At 33.2% G+C, this 26,912-nt stretch overlaps 1 protein-coding gene across 1 annotated transcript in view; it reads left to right on the forward strand.

Moving 5' to 3' along the window:
• The window catches only part of LOC123674823 (cadherin-87A-like), a 49,931-nt gene extending 33,117 nt beyond the window's left edge, over positions 1-16,814 (forward strand). The window contains exons 20-29 of the mRNA XM_045609915.1: positions 584-704; positions 2,453-2,553; positions 5,847-6,251; positions 8,698-8,799; positions 11,533-11,749; positions 12,844-12,950; positions 14,064-14,215; positions 14,373-14,570; positions 14,955-15,125; positions 16,582-16,814. Of these exons, the coding sequence (XP_045465871.1) occupies positions 584-704; positions 2,453-2,553; positions 5,847-6,251; positions 8,698-8,799; positions 11,533-11,749; positions 12,844-12,950; positions 14,064-14,215; positions 14,373-14,570; positions 14,955-15,125; positions 16,582-16,642 (1,635 nt within the window). The 3' untranslated portion in view covers positions 16,643-16,814. The remainder of the gene's footprint in view (positions 1-583; positions 705-2,452; positions 2,554-5,846; positions 6,252-8,697; positions 8,800-11,532; positions 11,750-12,843; positions 12,951-14,063; positions 14,216-14,372; positions 14,571-14,954; positions 15,126-16,581) is intronic.
• Positions 16,815-26,912: the final 10,098 nt, after the last annotated feature.

Raw genomic sequence — 26,912 nt, forward strand, 5'->3', positions numbered from 1 at the left:
TAGATTTTTACCTATGAGGTTCGCTTGAATTAGAAATTTACCTTAGTAAACCAACTTTACTGGTCCATAAGAAACAAAATATTCGTCATGAAATGGGTACCATTACGGAGCATACTTTCCAAGCCGCCATCAGGAATTTTAGTGTCAGATTGAATAAGTGTCTTGTAGACATTTGGATGACATAATTTTCAAGAAAAAAATTCCTGAATAGTTCATTTCCATAACCAACATTCTTTTCAGAAAAACGCCTGATTTTTTAGTCGCTTTTTTATATATATATACACGGTGTTTCATTGGGAAACGGAAATACTTCACAGGTACGTTTGATATGGCCTCAGAAGAAAACAGGCAAAATTCATAAAACACCCTGTATCTCGGCTATTAAGACAGTAAGATCCAATAAATGGGATATCTCCAGAACCGCCTTGGTGCCACCTATGCACCTGTGAAGTATTTCCGTTTCCCAATGAAACACCCTGTATATAAAATTCCCTTTGAGACACCTTGTATTTTCATCGAAAAATTTTCATATGTTAATCTATCTTGCAGTTATAGAAAATATGATGACTTATTAACATTTCAGGATAACATAGTTCCAAACAGTATCATCACACTTATCAGTGGAGAACCGCTGAAACACATAGATGTCAATGATCAACAAGATCATAAGTGGATTGTGACATTCGAGTTAAAAAACGTAGATGGTAAAATACCCCAATGATATATTTTATTTCAATTCATAGAAAAATTTTCACATTCTTTCAAATTACATATACAGGGTGGCCATTTTTTCAATGGGATTGTATTGGTAACTTTTAAACCATAAGAGTTAGAAGGTCGGTCAAATGGAGAAAAAGTTGCATGCATAGAAGCATTATCAAGCAGTTCGAACAAATCGAGATTATCAGGGCCGGTTATTGAGATATCATAAGAAAAGTAAATTCTGTCATTTTGATTTTTCTTTTTTTCCCACTTTGTTTCAAATATTATCAAAAAATGTTACAGGAATTTTTTATTCGACAGTAAATTGTTTTCAATTTGACGTAATCAGATTCCGTATCCATTGTTTCGTGCTCTCTGGGCCACCCTTAACCTCATTTTTTTCAATACGGACCTGTATATTTTATGACACTTTTCGAAATAACTTTTAACGCTGAATTCAACGATATATCATACAATGTCATTCAAACTTGATTTTCAGGTGATTTTGACCCTTATCCAAATTTCTTTGGGTCGGATCTGTATTACATTCCGGTACCTTTAGTTTAATTAACAACAAGCATATACATTTCGATGAGAAAAACAACTTACTCATCTTGAACTAAATGGAACATATCAGAATCAAATCGAGAAACAAGTAATAATTATTTACATATTTCAATTCATAATAATTAAACGAATTATCATTCAATGAAAGAAAAATCGAATGATTATTCGAAAGTAAATGAATATGAATGAAGTAAGTGTTCGAAATGTCCACCATTTTGTAAAATGCACTCAGTGGTTCTGGAACCCATACTTCTTATACATTTGCTTATTTCGTTTTCTTGAATACCTTTCAATAAATAAATTATTATTATTATTATTATAATACATTCTCAATCTTCTCGCGAGAAATCACTATTGTTGGATTTGTCATTTGTTCCAGAATCGAATTTTATTTTGATATCATTACGATATAAGTTTTGCAAGTCTTGGTATTCAAATTTAAAATCATTGTATTCGTGTCTCTTGACTATTTTATTAACAGCAGTTTTTGATAAATTGCATTCACTACAGATCCGACCCAAAGAAAATTGGATAAGGGTCAAAATAACCTGAAAATCAACTTTGTATGACATTGTATGATATATCGTTGAATTCAACGTTAAAAGTAATTTCGAAAAGTGTCATGAAATATACAGGTCCGTATCGAAAAAATGAGGTTGAGGGTGGCCCAGAGAGCACGAAACGTTGGATACGATTTGACTGATTACGTCAAATTGAGAACAATTTATTGTCGAAAAAAAAATTCCTGTAACATTTTTTGATAATATTCGAAATTAAGTGGGAAAAGAAGAAAAATCAAAATGACAGAATTTACTTTTTTTATGATATCTCAATAACCGGCCCTGATAATCTCGATTTGTTTGAACTGCTTGATAATGCTTCTATGCATGCAACTTTTTGTCCATTTGACCGACCTTCTAACTCTTATGGTTTAAAAGTTACCAATACAATCCCATTGAAAAAGTGGCCACCCTGTATAATATAAATTATATTTTTTTTCTATAATATTTCATTTCATTTTGTTATAAAACTATCAGGCGGAACTTAGCGTTCTGTCCGACCTGATTTTTTTATGAGAAACAACAAAAAAACTGCAACAGAAAAAATATTAGATGAGATACAAAATCCCATCACTATTTTTGTTATTGAATAGATAGTTCCAATTAATACTTCCAATTTTCAGGAGAAGACTTTTTCACAGTAAAACGATCATCTTCTCATTGGAAAGCGGATCTTATGTTGACAAGATCACTATCTGAACAAGAAATGGCTGAAACTTATTATGTGAGTACAAGAATTGAATAAATACTTCGTGCAAAGCATTCTTATGATCATCGCTCATTTTCAACTGAGAAACTTGAAAATCACTTAAAAAAAAACATTCTCATTTAGTTCAGAATAATCATTTCGCTCATAATAAACTTAATGAGGACTATTCTGCAATATCATATTTCCAAACTTGATACTTTTTCTGTCGTTGAAAACAGTTTGTTTATTGGTTTGTATGTTGATTCCAAATAAAATTCTCAGATCATTTCTCTGCCTAGATCAAGAGAGCCTATTTTGTTTCGTTTTGTCATATTCTAAGTTTTTTGTTGAAAGTTCGTGAAATCAAGGGAAATAGAAGCATACCACAAAGATGATGTGAGGACGATATCCGAGAGATGGCAGGTAAAAACTGGCTGAGTCAGGCGAAAGATAGACAAATGTGGAATACTATGGAAGAGACTGAGGAAGAAGATGTTGATTATGCCCCTATTGGCATTGTTTACTATGCTGCAACGCATACATGGTGTTGCAACGCGGTAAAGAATGGCTCAACCAATGCTCTCTCTACCCAGACATATCTTACCACGACTCAGCACAGGAAGGTGTTCAGACATAGTAACTATTGTATTATGGATACGCGTCTATTCTAGAGGTATTGTTTACCGCGTTGCAGTCCCAACCATGTTCAAATTTACTGCCTTTCGCATTTTTGCAATCGGCGTTCATAAAAATAACAGTAATATACTATCGTCAAAAATCGTTTATTAAACTAAACTAAAATGAAAAAGAATAATACATAGTAAATAACACTAATACACAAAAAAATAACAATAGTATAAATACAGTGAGTATCACTGAAAAGAGTTCATAAATCCACAGTAATGAAAAAACTACATTAAATGCAAAATACACTTTGGTATAATCCTAGTGTGCATTTCCATGTGATTTTGCATTTGGTCTATTAAGATCAATATTTTTCTTCAAAGATCTTTGCTTTTTACGATTATTTGGCATTTCTTTGTTAGATGGCCTACCAGCTTGAATACGTTTTGCCCCGCATGATAAACCAAGTCTAATTTTCCTTCGGCTCGCTGATGTTGGCAGAACAGAAATGTTTTTTTTTTAATGAGATATTTTTTGATACGTGAATAAAATTAAATAAGTCAGAGAGTGTTATAATTTTGTTTAGAGTTTTATTAAATTTCTTCATAGCATTAACCATATCAACCGTTTTATTTTTGTATGCTATTTTACTAATGCGTTCAATATTTTCTGATAGTTCTGTTACAGCTGCGGAATGTTCTTCACCTAAATTTGTGCACCATCCATCATAAAACTGCGCATCTTTTTCATCAGAACAGCCACTTTTTGCTCTAACAAGAGCAGTGAAAGAGCCTTCATTTTTAAAATTATAATTACTGACAACACCGTATCCACTCAATTTCTTCAGTAATACGAAAATATTGTTTTCGAGAGACATTTTTTTCCTAACCTTCGCAACGTCTGCGTCTGTCTAGCGGTCATGCGTAACTGACAAGAGCTCAGAAGGTGGCTGGTACAAGTTGGTGCGACCGTGTAAGCAGAGCTCAATTTTGAGTTGGAACGCGGTAAAGAATGACCCGACAATGGGCGCGTATCCATAATACAATAGTTACTACGTCTGAACACCTTCCTGTGCTGAGTCGTGGTAAGATATGTCTGGGTAGAGAGAGCATTGGTTGAGCCATTCTTTACCGCGTTGCAACACCATGTATGCGTTGCAGCATAGTAAACAATGCCAATACGGGCCATAATCAATGCCCTTATTGATGCTACAGCAAAGGTGTTTCCTGAGGACTAACTGAATTTATCATTTATCTTTCTTATTTGACCTTCTTCCTCATTAACATATCTGATGAGTCTTGTCTTTGCTGTTTAATTGGGGAAAATTTTCTTGGCTTCAGGACTGTGGGGTGAATTATACACACTTTTTCAAATCGCTGACGTTTCGACCTTTTTTTGGATCTTCTTCTGGGCTGCAAGAATATTTATTTCTAGGTCTTGGAGAAGTGTACAAGTTTATGTATGATACAATTTTATACTGTATGATTTACAAACTTGATTGAATGAAACACAACAACAAAAAAGTTACATTAGAGAGAGACTGACATTTAGGTGGAATTTGCTATTTTTTTTTTTATTTATATCGTATTTCTATTATAATTAATTTTTTTTCATAAATATATTTTCTATTATTAATTCAACATTTCCGCACCTATTCTGAAAATTTCATACCCCTTTTTTTTAATAGAGATATTGCCTATATTTTGAAATTGCTTTCAATTTGTGGATAAGCCCTATATAAACACGAAAGAAAATATCTTCATGGAAAAATATAGAAAGTAACAATAAAAAATAAGTAAATAAAAGCGAAGAAATGCTCTGTATAAAAAATTCATATGTTCATGTTCAGATAATGTGCCTGCTCGCTCAGTTTTTCTTCCCTTTCAAGATGAAATGTTTTTTCTTTTTATATATCATCTGGATTTGTTTCTCTTTGAGTGTCCTTTTGTTTTTGAGTGAATGACAATAGTTATTTATAATACAAGTGCAGAAGGCATTGATATTCTTCCACGAGTTCAAAATTCAAAAACGAGCCACGAAGTGGCGAGTTTTGGAATGAACGAGTGGTAGAATGAGCCTTCTGTACGAGTATTATACATTATTTTCTCTAATTCATTGCATTTTCATTGAAATTAATGAAATATTTCCATAAATATAATTTAGTGATTTTTGCATTAAAAAATGTTGGTTGGTAGAACTGATTTCTTTAAGGCAAATTGATGAATTGACAGATAAAGCCGTGGCGGAAAGTTCGGAGTACCAACATAGAAAATAATTTCCCACACAAGGCAGATCCAGTGGCTTGCCAATGGATGTGCCTTCGGGAAAGACATATATTTTTTTCTAATGTTTTTTTTGACATTTTGAGGGTTAATGGAACTCTTGTTAGTTTAATTAGTACATAATGTTATACAGATTGTAAGAAAGTTTTGTATGTGGGTCAAATAGACATTTTAATTATTATTATTGATTATTATTTGATTTTATTTTATGACGGTTATATTGTATAGATACGGATGGACAAAATCACATTTCAGGACTGATTTTCCAACAGTTTAGGGTGAGACGGACAGATATACTCGAATTTGCCACGTCGAATCTTATCTTTTGGGACTGTTTGAAATTAGAGACATTATGACGAAATTATAGAGCAATCTGTTCACCCAAAATGGGAGCAAATATTAAAAAAAAAAAACCTTTTACAGGTCACCGTTAACGCTGCTGTAAAGGACGATATGAAGAGTGGGGAAGAGGCGGTATCTGTGGAAACCAAGTTCACGATAAACTTCTACAGTTTATCTCAACAGCCAGAATTTGACAAACATCAAGCTTCAATCAGAATGGCAGAAGAAGATTCTACTATATCAATGCCTATACCTGAAATAGCACATATACCCTTAAACCTGGACCTTAAACCGTATTATTTCATTTCTGTAACCTCGGATACCTTTAAAGTTGATCCTGATGATGGAACTATAAGTTTGATACAACCACTTGATTATGAGCAGAAAATACAGTACACTATAGAAATAATTGCTATGAACAAGAAAACTCCTCCTATAGAACCACCATCACCAGATGCTCTTAACGTCTTGCATCTAACAATAAATGTGAGTCATATTCCATAAAATTTAATAAAACCGACAAATCTATCAAAAGGTAAAATCAACTAAAGTTCACGATATCGCACACTTTATTAGAGAAAGTGACACCCTGTCAAATTGGCTGAATTTTTTATATGTTGGAGTCCAAGTCATCCCAAACAAAAAATTCAATAGGCACAAGTTTTTCTCTGTTATTTCCATTCCAAACACCATGATAGGGAATAGATTGATATGTTAGAAACTTTATTGAATCCATTATTTATTATTATTATTTACCCTCTCCGACATGAAATTGCAACCAATTTCATTTCATGGATGCTAGGCTCCATCGCACGAGAACAAAATGCACTAGACGTTGCGAATATTCGAAGATTACCGTGGCCAGCAAATTCGCCAGACTTGAATCCCATTGAGCACATGTGGGATTTTGTTAAACGAGCAATCTCGGACCGAATTAATCCTCCAAGCATCCTCTAGAAACTCACACTCCCAAGAAGAACAACATTCCAATGGATACCATTAACACCATTGTTCTTTCCATGCACAGGCGCGTTAACACTTTTCTATAGAACAGAGGAGACCGAATATTAATGCATTTTTTATTTCGTTCTGAAGTGGTTTTCTTCTTTATTTCTGTTTTCAGTTTATTGCATTGTATTTTGCACTAATTTTCTTTCGTTTTTTTTTGTCAGTTAAGATTAAATTGAGGCATTGCATTGGTTATGGTTATACAGGGTGGCCACTTTTTTAATGGGATTGTATTGGTAACTTTAAAACCATGAGAGTTAGAGGGTCGGTCAAATGGAGAAAAAGTTGCATGCATAGAAGCATTATCAAGCAGCTTAAACAAATCGAGATTATCAGGCCCGGTTTTCGAGATATCATAAGAAAAGTAAATTATGTCATTTTGATTTTTCTTTTTTTCCCACTTCATTTCAAATATCATCAAAAAATGTTACAAGAATTTTTTATTCGACAGTAAATTATCCTCAATTTGACGTAATCAGATTTCGTATCGAACGTTTCGTACTCTCTGGGCCACCCTCAACCTCATTTTTTTCAATACGGACCTGCATTTTTTATGACATTTTTCGAAATAACTTTTGAAGCTGAATTCAACAATATATCATACAATGTCATTCAAAGTAGATTTTCAGGTGATTTTGACCCTTATCCAATTTTCTTTGGGTCGGATCTGTATTACCTTCATTTAGTTTAATTAACAACATGCAATATGCAATAAATTTCGTAGGAAAGTCAACTTACCATCTTGAACTAAATGGAACATATTAGAATCAAAGCAAGAAACCAGTATACTGGTTTCTTGGTTCTTCTTTTATAATAATCATTTAAATATTTCAATTCAAAATATTTGAACGAAAGTATCATTTAATGAAAGAAAAATCAAATGATTATTCGAAAGTAAATGAAAATTAATGAAGTAAGTGTTCAAAATGTCTACCATTTTGTAAAATGCACTTTACGGTTCTGGAACCCATACTTCTTATACATTTGCTTGTTTGGTCTCCTTGAATACCTTCCAAAACATTCTCAATTTTCTCGCGAGGTATCACTATTGTTGTATTTGTCATTTGTTTCGTTGAAACAAATTACAGAATCGAACTTTATTTTGAGATTATTACGATATAATTTTTGCAAGGCTTGATATTAAAATTTAAAATCATTGTATTCGCGTCTCTCGACTATTTTATTAACAGCAGTTTTTGAAAAATTCCATTCACTGGCCACAGTTCTCGATTTTTTTTCTGGGTTCGATTGAATTTGGGTCAGAACATTGATATCGTTAATAGACTTGTTTTTTCTTACATACACACCATTAAATTTGGATGAGGGTCAAAATCACCTGAAAATCAACTTTGAATGACATTGTATGATATATCGTTGAATTCAGCGTTAAAAGTTATTTTGAAAAATGTCATAAAATATGCAGGTCCGTATTGAAAAAAATAAGGTTGAGGGTGGCCCAGAGAGCACGAAACGTTGGATAAAAAATCAAGATGACATAATTTACTTTTCTTATGATATCTCGAAAACTGGCCCTGATAATCTCGATTTGTTTGAACTGCTTGATAATGCTTCTATGCATGCAACTTTTTCTCCATTTGACCGACCTTCTAACTCTTATGGTTTAAAAGTTACCAATACAATCCCATTGAAAAAGTGGCCACCCTGTATAGACTAATTAAATGCACTTTGTAATACACGTATTAATAATGTCTCATTTTGACAAATATAAAGAGGTCCAAAAATTTTGGCGATGTGGGTTTATATATTCACATTTATTGAAATATCAGTTCAATTTGATAAGAAAAAAAAATGCGCGAATAAACCTATCTTTATTTTGTCATTCATTATTTGAACTATTGTGGATGCACCCTGAATAGTTACCTTAATGTAACTATAACAATTTAATGATAGAAAATTATTTTAGGTTATTGATATAAATGATAATGCACCAATTTTCCATCCCAATAAGTTTACTGGAGCTTTCTTGAGAACTTACGCCAAAGGTTCTACAATTTTGACTGTTAATGTGAGTATACTGCTTGGTGAAATAACATATTCATTTAAATACAATTCAGGAAATCAAACATGTTTCACTCTTTGTTTTCACAGTTTGCAATGATATTTTCACTGACATCATATATTTATTTCCTTTTGCATTCTTTCCTCATTTTCAATAATTCAAGGAACTAGCATAGCATTACATTGGATATGTAATATGGAAGTAAAAAAAAATTCCACCTCTTGAAATTTTCACAGTTTAGGTTTTGTAGATCCAAGATTTGAAAAAAGCCTGCAAATTTTACGCTATGTCTATTATTTACTTTCGACGAAAATGTCACTGAATGTGTAAAAAAAATTCATTCCGAAATACAAATGAAACTACGTCTAAAGAAATTACAGGTGCTAGAACCTCTTCGTAGATTAAATATTGCACTATTATCAAATCAAGTGGTACTGAGAATTTATTTTTTACTTTGAAATACATATTTTCTCATGAAATACAACATTTTTTAATGAAGATAAATTGATATTCTAGATATTCAAGTTTAGAAAGAAATTTTGCCAATTAGGTTTCGTTTCCGAGTTATTGGAGTTTCTGTATCTTTAGAATTTTAACTATCATACATAATACAAAAATACAAAATAATCAAATCAAACTTTCAAGAAAATCATCACTAGCATTGACAAAGGAAAAATGAGGTAATCGAATACGAATTGATTCTTATACGTATTTTGAGTGAATTCGATGATTGCATCGATTATTCGTTTCATTAATTGGTTCTTTTTTATTAATTTTCACTACTTAAACTATTTATTTTGAATACGTCCATAAAAAATAATACAAAGGATTAAAGTAAGGTGAACTGGCAGGTCATGACATCTGACCACGTCGACCAATAATTCGGAAACGAAGCCTCATTGTCAAAAAATCTCTTTCTTTTACGTTTCATCAAGGATATCAGTCTGCATACGCCTCTTTCGATGTTTTAGCACTATAACTTTTAAACCAGAAGAGATAGACGAAATCTGATACCCCATTCTCGGTATCTTTTTCACTAACAAGGGTAGTATTCATTTTTAGCCACCTTTTTTGTTTTCGAGTTATAAGAGAAAATTGGAAAAATGGCGATTTCGAAAAACATTTATATTTCCGCTTATACTAATGATAGAGCTCTGAAATTAAAACATTATACAGGCACTTTTTTACGAAGAATCCAGTGGCGTGCTCGTATTTTCAAAAGGGTTTTTAATTACGAAGCTATGACCCAAAGTTATGTTTTTTCAAATGGGAACACTAGATTGCTGTGCCATTTTTTGAAAGCTTAATTTTTCCTGATTTCAAAAATATATAACATCGTATGGTGTGTATCAAAATAAATAACAGAAAATGGTCAAAAACCTCTTTTCACCTCAGAGTCTCAATATTTCTTTGGTTTCAACTGTTGATGAGCACAGAAAAATTGAGCTTTCTATAACAAGAGAAGTGTCCGCCCGTCAATCTGATTATTTCTATGCTTTTCACCAATGTCTACAAAATTCGAATCTAGATATGTTTATACATTTTTCATGTGAAAATTGATTTGGAAATAACGAAAAGATCCACAAGATCGAATGTTTCAATTCAGAAGAATATATCAAAAGATCATTAACATAGGTCTTCAGAATGAATACGCACAAATACCAATCCATTTCAAATAGCATAATGAAACAACGCATATATGATTGAACTCAACAATTTAATTACGAAGGGAACAAACACGAAATAATATTTAACCTAATAATGACAACAATTTCTTCTCCATATTTCGCACCGAATTCAATAGATGAATATTTGAAGCTGTCTGTGTTCAAGCTAGCTAGGAAATTTTTTCCGAGTTCTTTTATATTTTGGAAACTATTTTTATAAAATAAATCTAGATTCGAATTTTGTAGAAATGAGCAAAAAGCATAGAAATAATCAGATTGACTGAAGGACACCGCTCTTGTTATAGAAAGCTCAATTTTGCTGTGCTCATCAACAGTTGAAACCATAGAAATATTGAGAGTCTTAGGTAAAAAAACCTTTTTGGACCATTTTCTGTTATTTATTTTAATACAAACCATACGATGTTATATATTTTTGAAATCAGGAAAAATTGAGCTTTCAAAAAATGGCACAGAAATCTAGTGTTCCCATTTGAAAAAACATAACTTTGGGTCATAGCTTCCTAATTAAAAACCCTTCTGAAAATATGAGCACGCCACTGGATTTTACATTAAAAAGAGCCTGTATAATGTTTCAATTTCAGGGCTCTATCATCAGTATTAGTAGAGATATAAATGTTTTGCGATATCGACATTTTTACAATTTCCGCTTATAACTCGAAAACAAAAAAAAGGGGCCAAAAATGAATACTACCCTTGTTAGTTTCTCAGAAAAAGACCCGGAAATAGGGTATCAGATTTTGTCTATCTCCTCTGGTTTAAAAGTTGTAGCGCTAAAACATCGAAATTTGCCCACAAGCGACATTGTAGTAGAATGTAGTCGCTTTCCAAAAAGCAATTTGAAGAAATCATTCATTGGTTGAAACAATTTTAATGACACTTCGATGGGCATATGCAAACGTTTAACAAATTCTTTCATAGCATAAAGATAGCACTTTTTGTGCAATTATTGGTCATTCAGTTCAACTAGTTAGCCATTATTCATATTCTCTAACCCTGAATGGTCCATATTGAATGCAAAAATAAGAATTATACAACTTGCCATTTTTTCAAGGCGACTGATGCTGATCCGACACTCCAAACCCTCGAGTATAGTTTGAAAAATTTCGATTGCTCTGAAACTTTGAAGGTACCTACAGAAAATTCCTTTGCTATTGGTCCTTTTGACGGTAAAATCACCAATTTATTCACTGTGACTTCAGACATGTCCGGATATTGCAATTTCATAGTGGAAGTCATGGATCAGAAATCAGAAGTTTTAAATGATAAAGGTGAGTACATAAATTTACCGGGTTTTTCACCATTATTGGCCACTCCCTTCAACGAAAGTTACACGAAATCGACTGGTGTTTTTTAAAATGATTTCACAAAACGAAATGTATAGAGAGTGGGCAACATATTGATTGCAATTTCATTTTTTCAAATGGAACACCCTGTATATTTTTCTATATTTGACTAGCTCTTTTTCCCCTGACTTCGAATATATAACACATGTTTGGTCTATCTCTCTTATTACCACAGACTTTCAAATTTTTTGAACCAACTGGCATGCTGAGTAATTCAAGCTCAGTTTTCAAGTGATAGGCTGCGATAACTGCGATAATGCCCTTTTTTGAGTTTTGGCAACGATATGACATACGTTTTTCACTATAAATTGGAATTCGATGGTTTGGATGCAACTCCATATATTCTCTCCTTGTAGCTTTCTTATTTCAATTGTTCTTCACATAAAGTGAAAATATTTCAAATTATTCCGCTTTTGTGTAGTGCATATTCGATGAATATTTTCATTCAATAACAAACGTATGTCATACATCGTTGTCAAATAGATAACTCGAAAAAGGGCATTCTGAATTATCGCAGCCTTCCACTTGAAAATTGAATACTTCGCTTGTCAGGTGGTTCTTAAAATTTGAAACTCTGCGGTACTCAGAATAAGAGAGATAGACCAAACATATGTTATATATTCGAAATCAGGGGAAAAAGAGCTAGTCAAGTATAGAAAAATATACAGGGTGTTCCTTTTTGAAAAAATGAAGTTGCAATCAATATGTTGCCCACTGTGTATATATTTCATTTTTTGAAATCATTTTAAAAAACACTAGTCGATTTCATGAAAATTTCGTAGAATATATTTTATTGTACCTCTTTCAGTAACAAAGTTAAAGGGGGGTCAAATTATGGTGAAAAACCCGGTACAAGTATTGTAATTTGAAAATCGAAAAATGAGTTGTGAATGACCTTTGTGACTAGAAGTGAATATGAATTTAAATTCTGGATAGGGACCCATTATCCCTGAAAATTTAGTTAAATTTTAATTTCTGGTATGTTGTCTTCATTTATAACTAAAAACAAATTTTTTCAGTCCATACCGTGGATACGACTGTTCAAATAAATGTCATTAGTAATGATGAGCTGGTGAAATTCACATTCTTGAATCCAGACTGGTATGTGAACCAAGAATTAGATACTGTAAGTTGAATAATATATTCTCAATGTTTCTGACAAATGACAAATATTTGTCCCCTGATACCTATTAAAAATTCGTTTCGTCACCTTCAGAATACGGAATATGAAATTCACTACAACGTACACAAAAGGTCGAGTCAAGAAAATAAGTTTTTATACCCCCTACAGAAAATGACGAAAATTGTAGAACTCGCGATCTATGTAACAATGTATTGTCTATTTAAGCACTGTTCAACGTAAAACTGTGCGATTTACTTTACCGCAAACAAAGACCACGATCAACAACCAATAGGGTAGTATCTGTAAAGTAAATCGCACGCGAATAACCAATAAGATGAAACCTTCAGTAGTTGCCACGGAAACAAATTGATAACAGACCCCATAGCCGATAACCTTTTAACGTAGATTGTTGAGGAGAATGAAACAACACAACTGAAAATCATTAGAGAGGAAACCTGAGAAAATAGTTTCAAAATCTCTAGGTAGATATAGAAAATCAATCAATTCAAAAGCAGTTTATATTTATGCTATTGTTGATAAATTTTCCTGTAATCGATTGTTCAGGTTAGTAAAATGACATAAGGTTAGTACAATGGCTTGAAATGGAAATGAAGTTATATGTATTGGGGTAGAATTAAAGTCACTTGAGGTCCATGAAAAATCAAAGTTATAATTTTTGGAATAAAAAAAATCGAAAAAACAAACGCACATTCAGAATGATTGTATTCATATGGATTATAAACAAATCAAACCTTGAATAACGTACCTATAATAATATAACAAGAAAATTCGATAGCATCGTACAAAAAAAAATTAAAATTATAAATTTTGGGTGTGATAAGCATACGGTAAGGTAGAAGGTACAATTAATTAATTATGCATTCATTAAAATACAGTTCCACTAGAACAATCCTCAAAAAGAAAATACAAATTGAAGTAGGTAAAATCTACGTTCTACACGAAAGCAATCAGTACCAAGATGGCTGTTTGAGTTGCACATTCTCACTTTTATTTTCTAGGTTTTTTTGTTCTGAATATTGACGTGTTGAAGTTCGTATATGAACGATAAAGAAATTTCCATGAAGTACATACCGATTCAGTAAAATATTTTCTTAGGTTACTTCATTGATTAATGACGCCTTCAAAGAATACAACTATAAATGTTTCCTCGCTGATCTCACCTATGATTCAGAATGGCACAATACAACAGCCCATTTTTATTTCACGAACAGTCAGGCAGAACCTGTTCCTGCTGAAGAAATTTTGGGGTAAGTATATTGAACCTGAACTTCGATTGATTCATGAACATTTGTATAACTTGAAGTATCTACGAAATACAGAAATTACGAAATAATTTCAAGAATAGAATAATTCGAACCAATTGCAGAATTCATAAAAAATATTTAATTTTTCTTTTATTCATAGTAATCTGACTGATCCAACCAAATACTCAAGTCTAACGAAAGAACTTGAGTCTGTTGATGTCCACCTGTCCTATTTTTCTAATGAGAACGTCACAAAGGTTGTTGATGATTACCTGAAAATTTGGATGATAACAGCCATTTGTGTTCTTGGTTCACTTCTGGCAATTGTGACCATCATCTTCTACTTCAGAAACAGAGCGTAAGTAGCAATTCAGTCAAAACTTTGAATATTTTAAATATTCATGCCAAATGGTGAAGTTTTTTTTTATCATGCGGTGGTATCAAATTTGTATTATTTCACGAGTTCAAAATTGAGTTCAATGAATACGAGTGCCTTTTGTACGAGTATTATACATAATTTTCTTTTATTCACTGAATTCTTATTTCCAAAGATATCGTTTAGCGATTTTAGCATTGGGAAATATTGGTTGGAGGAGCTTTGCTCTGTCTAGGGGGTGCAAATTAAAACTTTTTAGGTATTCTAGATTTCTAGCAAACCATCAATAACACTAATTAGAAATTAATCCTTTATCCATAACGTAATAGGAGAACTGAAATTGACTAGGATATATTTTTACATTAGGCTCACCCGAAGAATAAACAACCTTTCAACTACCAAATTCGGATCTCAGGAATCAGGATTGAATAGAGCAGGAGTGACATCACCAACGACCAATAAAAACGCAATTGAGGGATCGAATCCAGTATTCAATTCGGAGAATTATATCAAAGAAGTGGAAGAAGACAGGATAAGGTAAATAAAAATTTCACAAAATATGATGAATATTCAATTTTTCACAAGATTATGTGATAATCGGGAATTGTAGATTCTCTATGATTTGGTCTGACACGTCGGTAGGTACCTAGTTCATAATTTCAACGTTTTATTATTGACGATACGCAGACCAGCCAGTATAAAAGACACTTTGTACAATACATGAAGAAGAACATGTCATAATAACAAAAAATAGAATACAAGTTAATATAAATCAGCTATACGAATCCTTTACACTTACAGTGATCTACAGGTTCTTCAAATAGAGTTTTCAAAAGTAAATGACCAACTGAAAACGTTTATATTTATTTCTAAAATACAATGTTTGCCATTTTCACTCTAAACATAATATATTCATGTGACCACTTCTTGCGTCTCTACTTCAGTAGCTGTTCTTCTTATCAAAATTTTCAATCACATTTAATAGTTGCGGCAATAACTCGAATAATTTCGGGTTTCAATGCTTCAACGTTTCGAGGTTTGTTTATCCTTGTAGACCTGTGCTATCACATGACCCCTAGACAAAAAAATCTAACGGTGCCGAATCACAGAATTTTGAATGCCAATTCACGTCACCGAATCTGGAATTAACACGGTCTGAACTTTGTATGCAGTACCTAATTGCAAAGTTTCTCTAACTATATGAAAGGTAGTCCCATCTTGTTGAAACCAGGTCCTCAGTAACGATATTATCCAGTTTTGGCTTTAAAAAAATTGAAATATCTGATACCGTTAGGAGGTTTTAGGCTCCTTTCACACGGAGAGAGGTACGTAAATCGCGAAGGATACAAAATGTTTTTGGATTTCTATGGAGGCTAATATTCTGCAAAGAAAAATGTGCATTGCCCATTCAAAAATCCATTTGACCATGAAATCAAACTCCAAGGTCATATTGACTAAGAAACTTTCATTGGAAACATTTTCGATCCAGGCTCTTCCCAGGGAGTTATATCAGTGGATTTTTCAAAATTGGTCACCCTATTCTTCTTTGCCTGTGTTTGTCACTGAATTCCTCCTTTATGACTGGTCGGATTTTGATAACATTTTTTCAAATCCTTTTATAAAAACTCACGACTTTTAGTCACTTCTAGACGCTAGATCTGTTTCCAAAGAAATATTATTTTGTAATTTATTAAGGTCCGCCTCTTGTACGACAGGCATAACATAAGAATTAATTAACAATCAACAATGAAACAAAATTTCATCTCTTGATCAAGGGAAAGATGATTTTCCGAAGGTCACAAGAGGTGGTTCTAATTGCATGAATGAAATTTTTACAGAAGATTATTGAATTGTAAATAAAATTAACTAAACCAAGATGAACTGAACGAAAAGTATTTCTATTCTACGACTTATCCCAATTTCGAATACCTACTCACTGAGACCATCTGGATTGTGATTTTAATAATTCAATTCAATTATCATTTTTTTTCAGTGTTCGAAGTGGCGATTCTGATCTACTGGGCATCGAAAACAACCCAAATTTCCAATTCTGAAGGAAATAAGTATCACATGTCGACTTCATACATTTCTTTATGAAAGATATACATATTTATAAAATGTACAAATAAACTAAGCGTAATAAATTGCTAGCGATATTATTATTATTATTATGGATAACTGTCATACTGTAAAAAACATTGTAAAATTAATATAGTATATCATTGATGTAAAAACTTTTTTTCAAATCGATATCTGAGAATCTATTCGAATATACCTAAAAGATTTCACTGAAATATTGTGTGTATAGTATGAAATTATTCAATCCATATTTTATCTATTTAGCTAAACTATAATCAAGATTTTTTGGTCTGGTAATCCTATTAATCACAGAATACCCACTTTCAGAGAGAAAACTGATTTTTTTAAAAATTTTTTGGTCAACTACAGTAGGGTAGAAGACATGTCATGCTGCCAAAATATTATGATAACATGAACGAAATTTTCATAGAATATCGAGTTCATAAGTCATAACAACACTATGTATCATTAATATTTATAAAATTAATATTTAAAATTGATTCAAACCTAATTTAGACATCGGATTCAGTTAGTACTTCTTCGATGATTTGGTGCCGATATTAGGGTGTGATAGCCATGCCCGAGCAGAATATCCAAATTTGATTTCAGTAAAAGTGTCTTAGTTTTCGAAATATCGACAGTTTTATGAAAATCGTCAAAATCTACACCTTAGTCATTGTTCTGAGTGCCACAGCTACAAATCTTGATTGTTTTGCGATTCTCCTTTCAATCGAAAATTACAGAATTATCAGCATATCCAAAAGGACCAAATATTTTGCAATGGTTCCCACAATTTTTTCAAATTTCTTCATCTTACTTTTATTGTTTCGGCTATAAATTATGGCAAACTAAATCGGCATATTACGCTTAAAGTTAGCCTGTTGAGGGAAATTTTCGACAAAATATGATTTTCGGCTTGACACAATGAAAAAAAAAGATATTGACATTTTAATGGAAAGGGAGCTCATTCTGGGATCTTAATTCATTTCTAGACTTCATTCCAAGAATTCATTGTCAATTTGTTAATATTGTTAAATTAAATGTTAAAATTGCTTGCCAGTGGTTTGAATGCAAGCATGACATCTTTTCAAAAATGATCGCTTCATTAGTCTTACGCATTCGGTGGCATTCAGTTCTTCAACTACAGTATTAATTCTTCGTGTGAGTTAATTAATACATTTAAGTATTAATTGGTTTGTAATACACCTTTATGCAACCCCTGAAGAAAAAATCTAATGGATTGAAATCTAGGAGGACACAAATTGGGTTCAAGGCTCCTAATCCATCTTTGTGGTTAAGTTTCGTCCAAATAACCTTTATTTTGACTTGTGTAATGAATAGTCATTATTTTGCAGCCACATGAATCCACGTATAGCCAAAAGTATTTCTAATAAAGTGATCATTGTCTAGTCTAGTCTAGTCTAGAAATGAGAATCCCAGAATGAGCGCCCTTCTCATTGAAATGTGTCAATTTTTTTTCTAATTGAGTCAAGCCAAAAATGATATTTTATCGAATATTTTATTTGAAAGACTAACTTTTTGCGTAACATGCCGAGTTAGTTTGATATCATTTTATGTAGCAGAGACGATCAAAGATGGATTAAATCTGAAAACTTCGAAACGTCTCACATAGCGGTTCAAATCACGGAACCGCCATCTATGAAGCTTTAGCTCAACTCAAGCAGAAAGGGAGAGGTTCCTTCAGATGCTTAAAATCGTTTACTGAAGAGATCTTCTAACTAGGAATAAAATCAATAGATGGACAAGATCACAATATTCATTTAAAGAAGTTTAATTGATATCTGGCAGCTAATTGCAGGCAGCTAATTGCAATATCTACAATGAAAAAACTAAATATGTTAGTGAATCATCTCAAAGTACCTAATTAAAAAATCTTTAAATTTTATTAAATTTTTACCAAACAGTCATAATTCATTACATGTTATCATTGCGTAATATTTCATACGTATTTTACTTTTCTAGGAGTCAACAATTGACTATTCAGGGAATTTTCAGTGATTTCTTGAATAATTAAGAACTAAGGACCTCTTGAATGCAATTAAATCTGCTCCAGCATTCAGGAAAAATGTTACAGATGATCGAAAGACACAACGTCCTGTGTATTCATTTGTATTAGGCAAATTTAGAAAATTTGAAACAATTTGAAGGAAAACCTTTCCCATTTGCATACTTAAACAATGCGGCAACTCTCAAAATTTTCCAGACGGCCTTCAACATATTTTTCGTGTCATAAAAGTTTCTTTTATTACAAGTAAAATGATCTCGACTTGGTCGTTTTGTAATCAGATATTTGGATCGAAAGCTTGATTTCAATATCTTTAATATCATTCAAATTAAGTTCACATAGGCGACATACTCCAACCACAACAAATATGAAGGCCCCTTGAAAAGTAAACTCTACTTAGATATCCAGATAAATCTAACTTTCAGATTCCAACTTCTTTCATCGGCCCGGAACCTTTCTGTGTTGTAGACAAATGTACCTAGAAGAAAGAGTTTCAGGAAAAGGAGGTAACCGAAAGAGAAAACCTCTGGCGGAATCTTCCTGGGTATCTGGACCTCAGTAAGAATATGCTACACCTCCTCTATAGATTCCTCACAGGACATTGTCGCCTTAGGAAACACCTCATGAGAATGGGTCTAGCAGAAAATGACGAGTGCAGATTCTGTGGGGAGAAGGAAGAAACTCCAGATCACCTGGTGACGGAATGCCTCGCCATCGCTAGCCAACGCAAAACCTGCTTTGGACACGAAACTTATAGATGTGAGGAATTAGCCTCTTTGAAGCCATCGCAGATATTGGAGTTCATCAGAAATCTGGAACTGGAAGGCGAGCTGTTTGATCACAATAGCTCTGATAGGGGGCACAATAGACCATTAGGTCGCAATGAAACGAAACCTCCCTAATTAAATCTAATCTAATCTAACTTTTAGATCCTAAACTTAACGACGTCAAAAAGTACCTAATGGTTAATATATCTTCCAATATTTGAAGGTAGTGTTCATTTGTCCAATTATCATCTGAGAAGAAGAGCCTCACAGCCCTTGCAGTCCCCAAAAATGACACCACTTTTGTACAACAAAGTGTCCAAAAGTCTAGTTGAAGATGAAAAGAAAATATTCTTCAACATTGAAACTGAAATCACAAGTGCTTGAGAGGATTGTTAGAAGTGGATTATGGAAACACCTGTTTTGATTTGATTTTTTTTATCATATCGATCAAAATAACGTTATACATTTCTACAGCCATCAATAACCTTAATTTATGAGCAAAATAACTCCTGAAATACAGGAGAATAAGAGGCGGAAATCTAAACAAAAAATGTATCATTGTATAAAAGTTTGCAGAATTCACATTGGACATATATTTAAATATAGTTCCATTTATCCCGTGAGTATAATATCCACCTTTCTTCCAAATTTATCAAGAGATTAGAGGCATCTTTTCAAGCTGGATATGAGCTCACTTTCATTTATTGACATTTTCAACGTAACATTGTACTCAACATTGACCCAGTTGTATACTTTATAAGCCAAGATTACTAGGTCAAGTATATTGTGAGTATTCATGTAGCGTTCAATTATTGCTCTGAGATCCTTTTTATTTTAATTTTTCAACAGTTATCGTTTGAATACATTTTTGAGGGCGATGAATTCATTTTTGTGTATAGAATCTGTATGAAGAAGCATCTATTAATGATGCCTCGGGGTAGTTGAATGTAATATATCGATCACAAGCTCTTCATCCGTTCTTCGATATTCACATCCAGAAATATACACAAAAATCAGGGGGTCCAGGGTAGGCCAAATTGGACACTTTTGAATAAGAAGTAGTATTTCGATACCAGATAGAGGAAAATTGATGTCGATGTCTGAGGCCCAATTTTCATGAGGAACTCATTGGCGAAAACCGCAACTCCATACCTATCACCGTTAGATAGTTACAGGGTGTTTTTCAAAAATTTTTATTCTCGAAATATTGCTTTTTTTCTGTTGAAAATTTTTCATTTCTCTAAAAACCGTCTTTTAGAAACATTTTACGTTAGAACACCCTATGGTCTGATTCGCTGACGTACATAATTTTTTCTGAACATTTCCTTTTGCTATTCATTGCGATATCTTAATTTTGTGGGAAATTATAGCACCTCATATGGTACCGTTGTTGAAGGAGTAATTCATGGTTTGAATCGAAAAACTCTTAAAGTAAATTTCAACTGATACACTAAACCAAAAGTTTACATAAATTACATGAGAAAGTTAATTGTATTGGTGAATTTAGTTATCATTTTTCAATCGATGAACAGAAACGTTAATACATTTAAACGTCGTTCATCATATTGATGAATTGTTCTCATTGAATCACAGAACAACTTCGATCGGGTGTACTTTGAATCAATTGAGTATTCCTGTTCATTGAAATTGTCTAAAGTAGTTGATGAGTTGATGTAGGTACGATATTATACATCTAATGAACAAAGTTCTCCTATCCAATGAATAATTATGTTCAAGCTACAATTCAAGAAAATAATTGCTTAAATAAGGCAAAGGGTTCAAGAGAATAAATAAACTACAAACTTCGTTGAGATTTAAATGGTTCCTCTAATTCTTCCGGTGTGTATATTTAATTGGTATTTAGAAAAAGACATTCAATTCGATTGATGAAAAAATCGGGAAAAGACACGTGGGAAGACTAAGGAAAAATGGTTTGTAAACTTCAACAGAGGCGCCGTGAAAAAGAAAAGGTTACGACGTAAATGAAAAGAAGAAGAATGAATTGAAGAAGAAAAGGAAGAAGAAGAATGAATTGAGCTTGACAAAACCGTTATTATATTCAATCGATATATTGTTTGAAAATCGTAATTTTAAAACAACAAACCAATTTTCAAGCACTACTAAAAATAGTGGTAAAACCATCATAAATATTTCTCTGTGGTATCACTAGTCATTAATCATTACGAATCGCTTCGATATCATAAAATGATTTTTCTTCGTACAATCACCAACTTTCGCAGCTCTCACAGCCAAAACTATGTTAATTGGTGTTCAATCGATTGAATGTGGTAATCAAAACCAACATTAAATGTGTTGAACACGTGTTTGTGCAGTATTCTAACAAGGTGACCAGCCTAAAAACGCCAAGGAGGGTAGAGTCTGAGTTATTCCACTCAATAATGAAATTACATTTATGTAGAAATCTCCCTATTAAATATACATTAAGCATACTTCTCCGTACATTACTAATTGAAATGAGGCTAGTTTTCGGAATATAATAATTTGAAATGAAAACAATCATATAATTTTATCTTTTGAGGAAAAAATTCACACTAGGTGCTTCAAAAACTTGAATCGAACAAAAGGAAGATTCTAATGAGCTAATGTGCTTTCTAGAATATTTTAAAGATAGGCAATTCAAGTTGTTTCACAGAATATTATATTCAGTGCATTATATAAAATACATAACCTTTTCATCGGTCATTCCCAAACATCTACTTCCATTCACCTAACTATTACAATATCCAAAATCGAATGTGCAAGGAAAAAAATTGTTCTCATTTTTGGAAGCGTGAAACTTTCCAAGGAAAGGACCAAGAGCTTTCTTTCACATAAAAAACCCCCTTAATTTTCGACTAGGATTCGCCCCTCTAAAAATGTTCACACTTTTTCTGGTAACACATATATTATAATACTATTGCAAATATTTATTTCTCTAATTCTGTGGTTATTCCGTTCATTCTTCCACATCTTGTAGAACAAAATCGTGCGAGAATATATCAGAAACGCACAGTTTTCATGGTTATATTTTATTATTCTATGTTGGCACTCCGAACTTTCCGCTAAGGCTTTATCTGTCAATTCATCAAATTGCCTTAAAGAAATCAGTTCTGCCAACCAACATTTTTCAATGCAAAAATCACTAAATTTTATTTATGGAAATATTTCATTAATTTCAATGAAAATGCAATGAATTAGAGAAAATAATGTATAATACTCGTACAGAAGGCTCATTCTACCACTCGTTCATTCCAAAACTCGCCACTTCGTGGCTCGTTTTTGAATTTTGAACTCGTGGAAGAATATCAATGCCTTCTGCACTTGTATTATAAATATCTATTTTCGAACTCCATGATATTTCACTTTTCGGCGGTCTTTCACCCAACAGAACGTTCTTTAATTTCGTCATGATGACAGTTTGTATGATGTGGTAGGTACCTGGAAATTGGGAAAAACGGGAATCTTGGGTGATTCATTATTATTTTGAATTACTAAATATACTGACTGACGAAGAAACTTGAAACACCCAGAAGGAGCTGTTGAAATTTTGAATTTTTTCGGTAAAACAAAGATTTTAGAGCAAGGAGTAAATGATTGAATTTGGAGAAAAAAGATTTTTCCATAAAAAAAATTTTTGTTACTCGAATATTGTAGTCTTTTTTTTCAAGTTTTTTAAATTTTACAACAAACCAGCTGTTCGAGGAGATCCAAAGTCGATGTTTAGTTGTTGTTAAAATGCCTAGAGCACGTGTACGCGGAATTTATCGCCAGCTGAGTGAATTTCAAAGAGGTCGAATTATTGGTCTAGAGGTGGGATTGTCATTTTGCTAACTTTACAAACAGAAATCCAATTACTGTTTCGAAATGTTGTCAAGCGTGGTTCGATAACGCACAAAATCGAAGAAGAGTAGGCACCGGACGTCGAAGAGGCACAAAGATCGACGTCTAATGCCCGTCATTCACGAGGCATTTTCTCGAGCATCTGGAAGCCAGGCACCCAAGAGATTCCAGTCGGGCAGTAGAGTTCATTATCTGATTTACAGTCGTGCGGCCGTGTCCCGAGCTGCCCGACTGTAAAATGATCCGAACGCTCGACCATGGGTGCCTCGTGAGTGGCCTCAAGACTTATGGCCATTAGAGACTGATTTGCGACAACTCGATCTTTGGCTGATGAGTGGTTAGGAGAACAAGGCCATCCTGTAATGGTTCGAACGGTTTACCGCTGGATAAGGAATTTTGGCAGCATATTCGACCCCATTTTGTGTCTGACGGTTGATCATCACCGGCAGTGGTGCAGAACGTCAATATTGGAATGTGAAATGGCATCAGGTCGTCTTTTCTGATGAATCTCGATTCTCCTTGGGTGCACATACTGGCCGAAGAAGGGTTAGGTTAGACGATGTCGGGGAGAAAGACGTGAACCTCAGTTTGCTGTTGAGCGTCATGTACACCGTACAGTACGCATTATGGTATGGGATGCTATTGCACATGCAAGTGGGTCACCTTTAGTCTTTATTTGTTGTGACATGACAACGCTGCGTAACCTTCAAGAAATAGTGGACCATATATTCTCCCTTACCTTGATCGGCTTGAGAATCCAATATTTCAGCAAGATAATTCGCAACCTCATGTTGCCAGAGTAAGTTAAAATTTTTTAAAAGCGACCCATGTGAATTATTTGCCATGGCTGCCCAGATCCCCCGATCCCCTCGCCCATAGAGCATGTTTGGGACATCATGGACGGCTCAGAAACATGAAGTACAGGTAGCTTGGGATACTATCCCTCAAGAAGAAATAGACCATCTTATTGCATCAATGCCGAGACGTGTTGGGGAGTCTATAGATAATCACGGTGGACAACCACATTATTAACAAATTTATTAAAAAAAATTGTGAACCCTTCGTTTTTTCTCCAAATCAATTTTTTTTACCAAAAAATTTTTAAATTTGAACAGCTCCTTCTAGGTGTTGCAGTTTCTTTGTCGGTTAGTATATTAGGGCAATTAATCCTATAATTGACTGAGCGAGGATTAAATACCAATGTTACTTTCTGAATTAAATTGATTTGAAATAACTTATATGTTTCTTTTCAAATGTCCTATTTTGCCCGGTATTCAAATCAAAAAATTATCGACGAAAATCTCGATGGACGAAAAAAATTCCACCAACTCCCCTTATAGACTTAATGAATGAAATTTTTCCGTGAGAAACTGCTCTTGTCAATGTTTGGTAGGGAGCAAGACAGCTGTCCTTCAATGGGTAAAAAGGATATTGTCCTCAAACAGCGCGGATATCCTAGGAGGCGTTGTATTCCGATATTCTTACGCACGGGAGGGCAGTGCTCCCTCACGCAGTTAAAGCGACGCTGAAGAGCACGTGGTCACGCGTTTTATTTGTTTTCGAAAACAGCTGCCTCAGATAATAATTGCAACTTTCTCAACCAATGCGGACCTACTCGAAATTCATAGTGAGTACCTACTTGAAGTGTTGAACCGCGTGTTACTCGGATTCAGAAATTAGTGAACGTCACTAGGTACCTCAAGAGGGTCTTCAACTACTGTGGAGCTATTGGTGAGTTTGTGTATCTCTCTTCAAAAAAAATGTCAAAGGAAAGCTGAGGAGGATGGAATTATTCTAATTGAGCATTTTCTTCTATCCAAATCACTTCATTTTTGGGTCTGGTTTAATGAAATAGAAGGGTTACTACAATTAGAAGGAATCAATAACTTCTTCGACTTCCCAATTTAGACAATAGAAACACTTCAAACTCTCCTCATGTGCTAATTGATAGCGTTTTACTATATTTAGATAGATACATAGATGAAGGTAGTATACGCAATTTTTACATGTCCCCAACATGGTTAGATTACGTTGTCGGATTTTGATATATTTTCAAATCTACAATTTTACTATATGGTTATGAATGTATATTATATTGAATGAAATATATTTTTTTGAGTTGTTAATTATATATGTGAATTTGAATATTTGGAATCCGATATTTTTCCTAATTGTCGAATTTATAGTATGAAGAATATTAATTATATTTTGTATCTACCTGGTAAAATCCTAGGTTTGGCAATGTTTATCCTAGTGTCATCCGTTGTTTCACGTCGTTTGGCGCGCTTGAAGTTTGTTTTCTGAATTTCTGATTCATTTAGGTATTCATTTCAATATATTTTGAGTTGATATGAAACGTTGATTTACTATGGGACATGAGAAGTGCGTTCTTTGTGGAGAAACTCGCGAATGGAGTGAAATATCGTTTCACCGATATGTTTCCATTTCCGCGCGCTTCATCTCAAATTTGATCATATTGGGGACAAAATTTATTTTGACGACTTTTGAAGGTACTAGCCTTATTGGATTCAATCCTCCTCAGAGTAATAAACATAGATAGTTGGAGCATATGTCATTTTCGATAAGCAAATGATGTCCCCAACATGAACTATCAAATTTGACATGAAACGCGCGGAAATGAAATCTTATCAGTGATACGATATTTCACTCAATTCGCGAGTTTCTCCACAAAGAACGCACTTCTTATGTCCATAGTGAATCAACGTTTCATATCAAATCAAAATATATTCAGATGAATACCTAAATATATCAGAAATTCAGAAAACAAACTTCGAGCGCCAAACGACGTGAAACAACGTATGACACTAGGAGAGCAAAAGTTGCCAAACCTCGGATTTCAGCAGGTTGATACAGAAAATAATAAATATTCTGAATATAATAAATTCGACAATTAGGAATAATATCGGATTTCAAATTTGCATATTCAACTGAGAATCACTCAAATAAATATATTCCATTCCAAATAATATAATGTACATTCATAATGATAGTGTGAAACTGTGGATTTGAAAATATATCACAATCCGACAACGTAATCTAACCATGTTGGGGACATGTAAAAATTTTGTATAATCTCTGTAACTATGTTTATTACTCTATGAACAGAACAAATGAAAATTTTGAAATGATGCCATTGATTGGTCAATTCTTTGTGAAGCGCCTCCTCACGGAAGAAAATGGAAAAAGAATCCATATCGAGCTCGAGTCGACAGAATTTTCTTAAACAAATTCTAATCAGGAACACACCAGTATTTCATATATGCGATTTGATTGTTTAATTTCGAGTTGTAAAATATAGAGGTTGAGGTTGTTTGACAGTCATGTTGAAAAATGTGAAAAAGTGGCAGGATTAAAATTGAATTGGTGACGATAGCATACTCTAAACAAAGAAATATATATTTGTCCACAAACGAAAGCGCTTGTTTATTTCAATTTTTCTCAAAAATATTACGTAGCGTATTACGCTTACTTCTCGTGATATTTAGCGTAATGAAATGATAAGAATTCAAAAGAGTCAGAATAATCACAATTCAAACTCTTCGAACATGGTCAATTCTGAGATTAAATGTCTGTTTTATAACAAAAATTTAA

This window comes from Harmonia axyridis, chromosome 3, assembly GCF_914767665.1.
Source record: "Harmonia axyridis chromosome 3, icHarAxyr1.1, whole genome shotgun sequence".
Taxonomy (NCBI): Eukaryota; Metazoa; Arthropoda; class Insecta; order Coleoptera; family Coccinellidae; genus Harmonia; species Harmonia axyridis.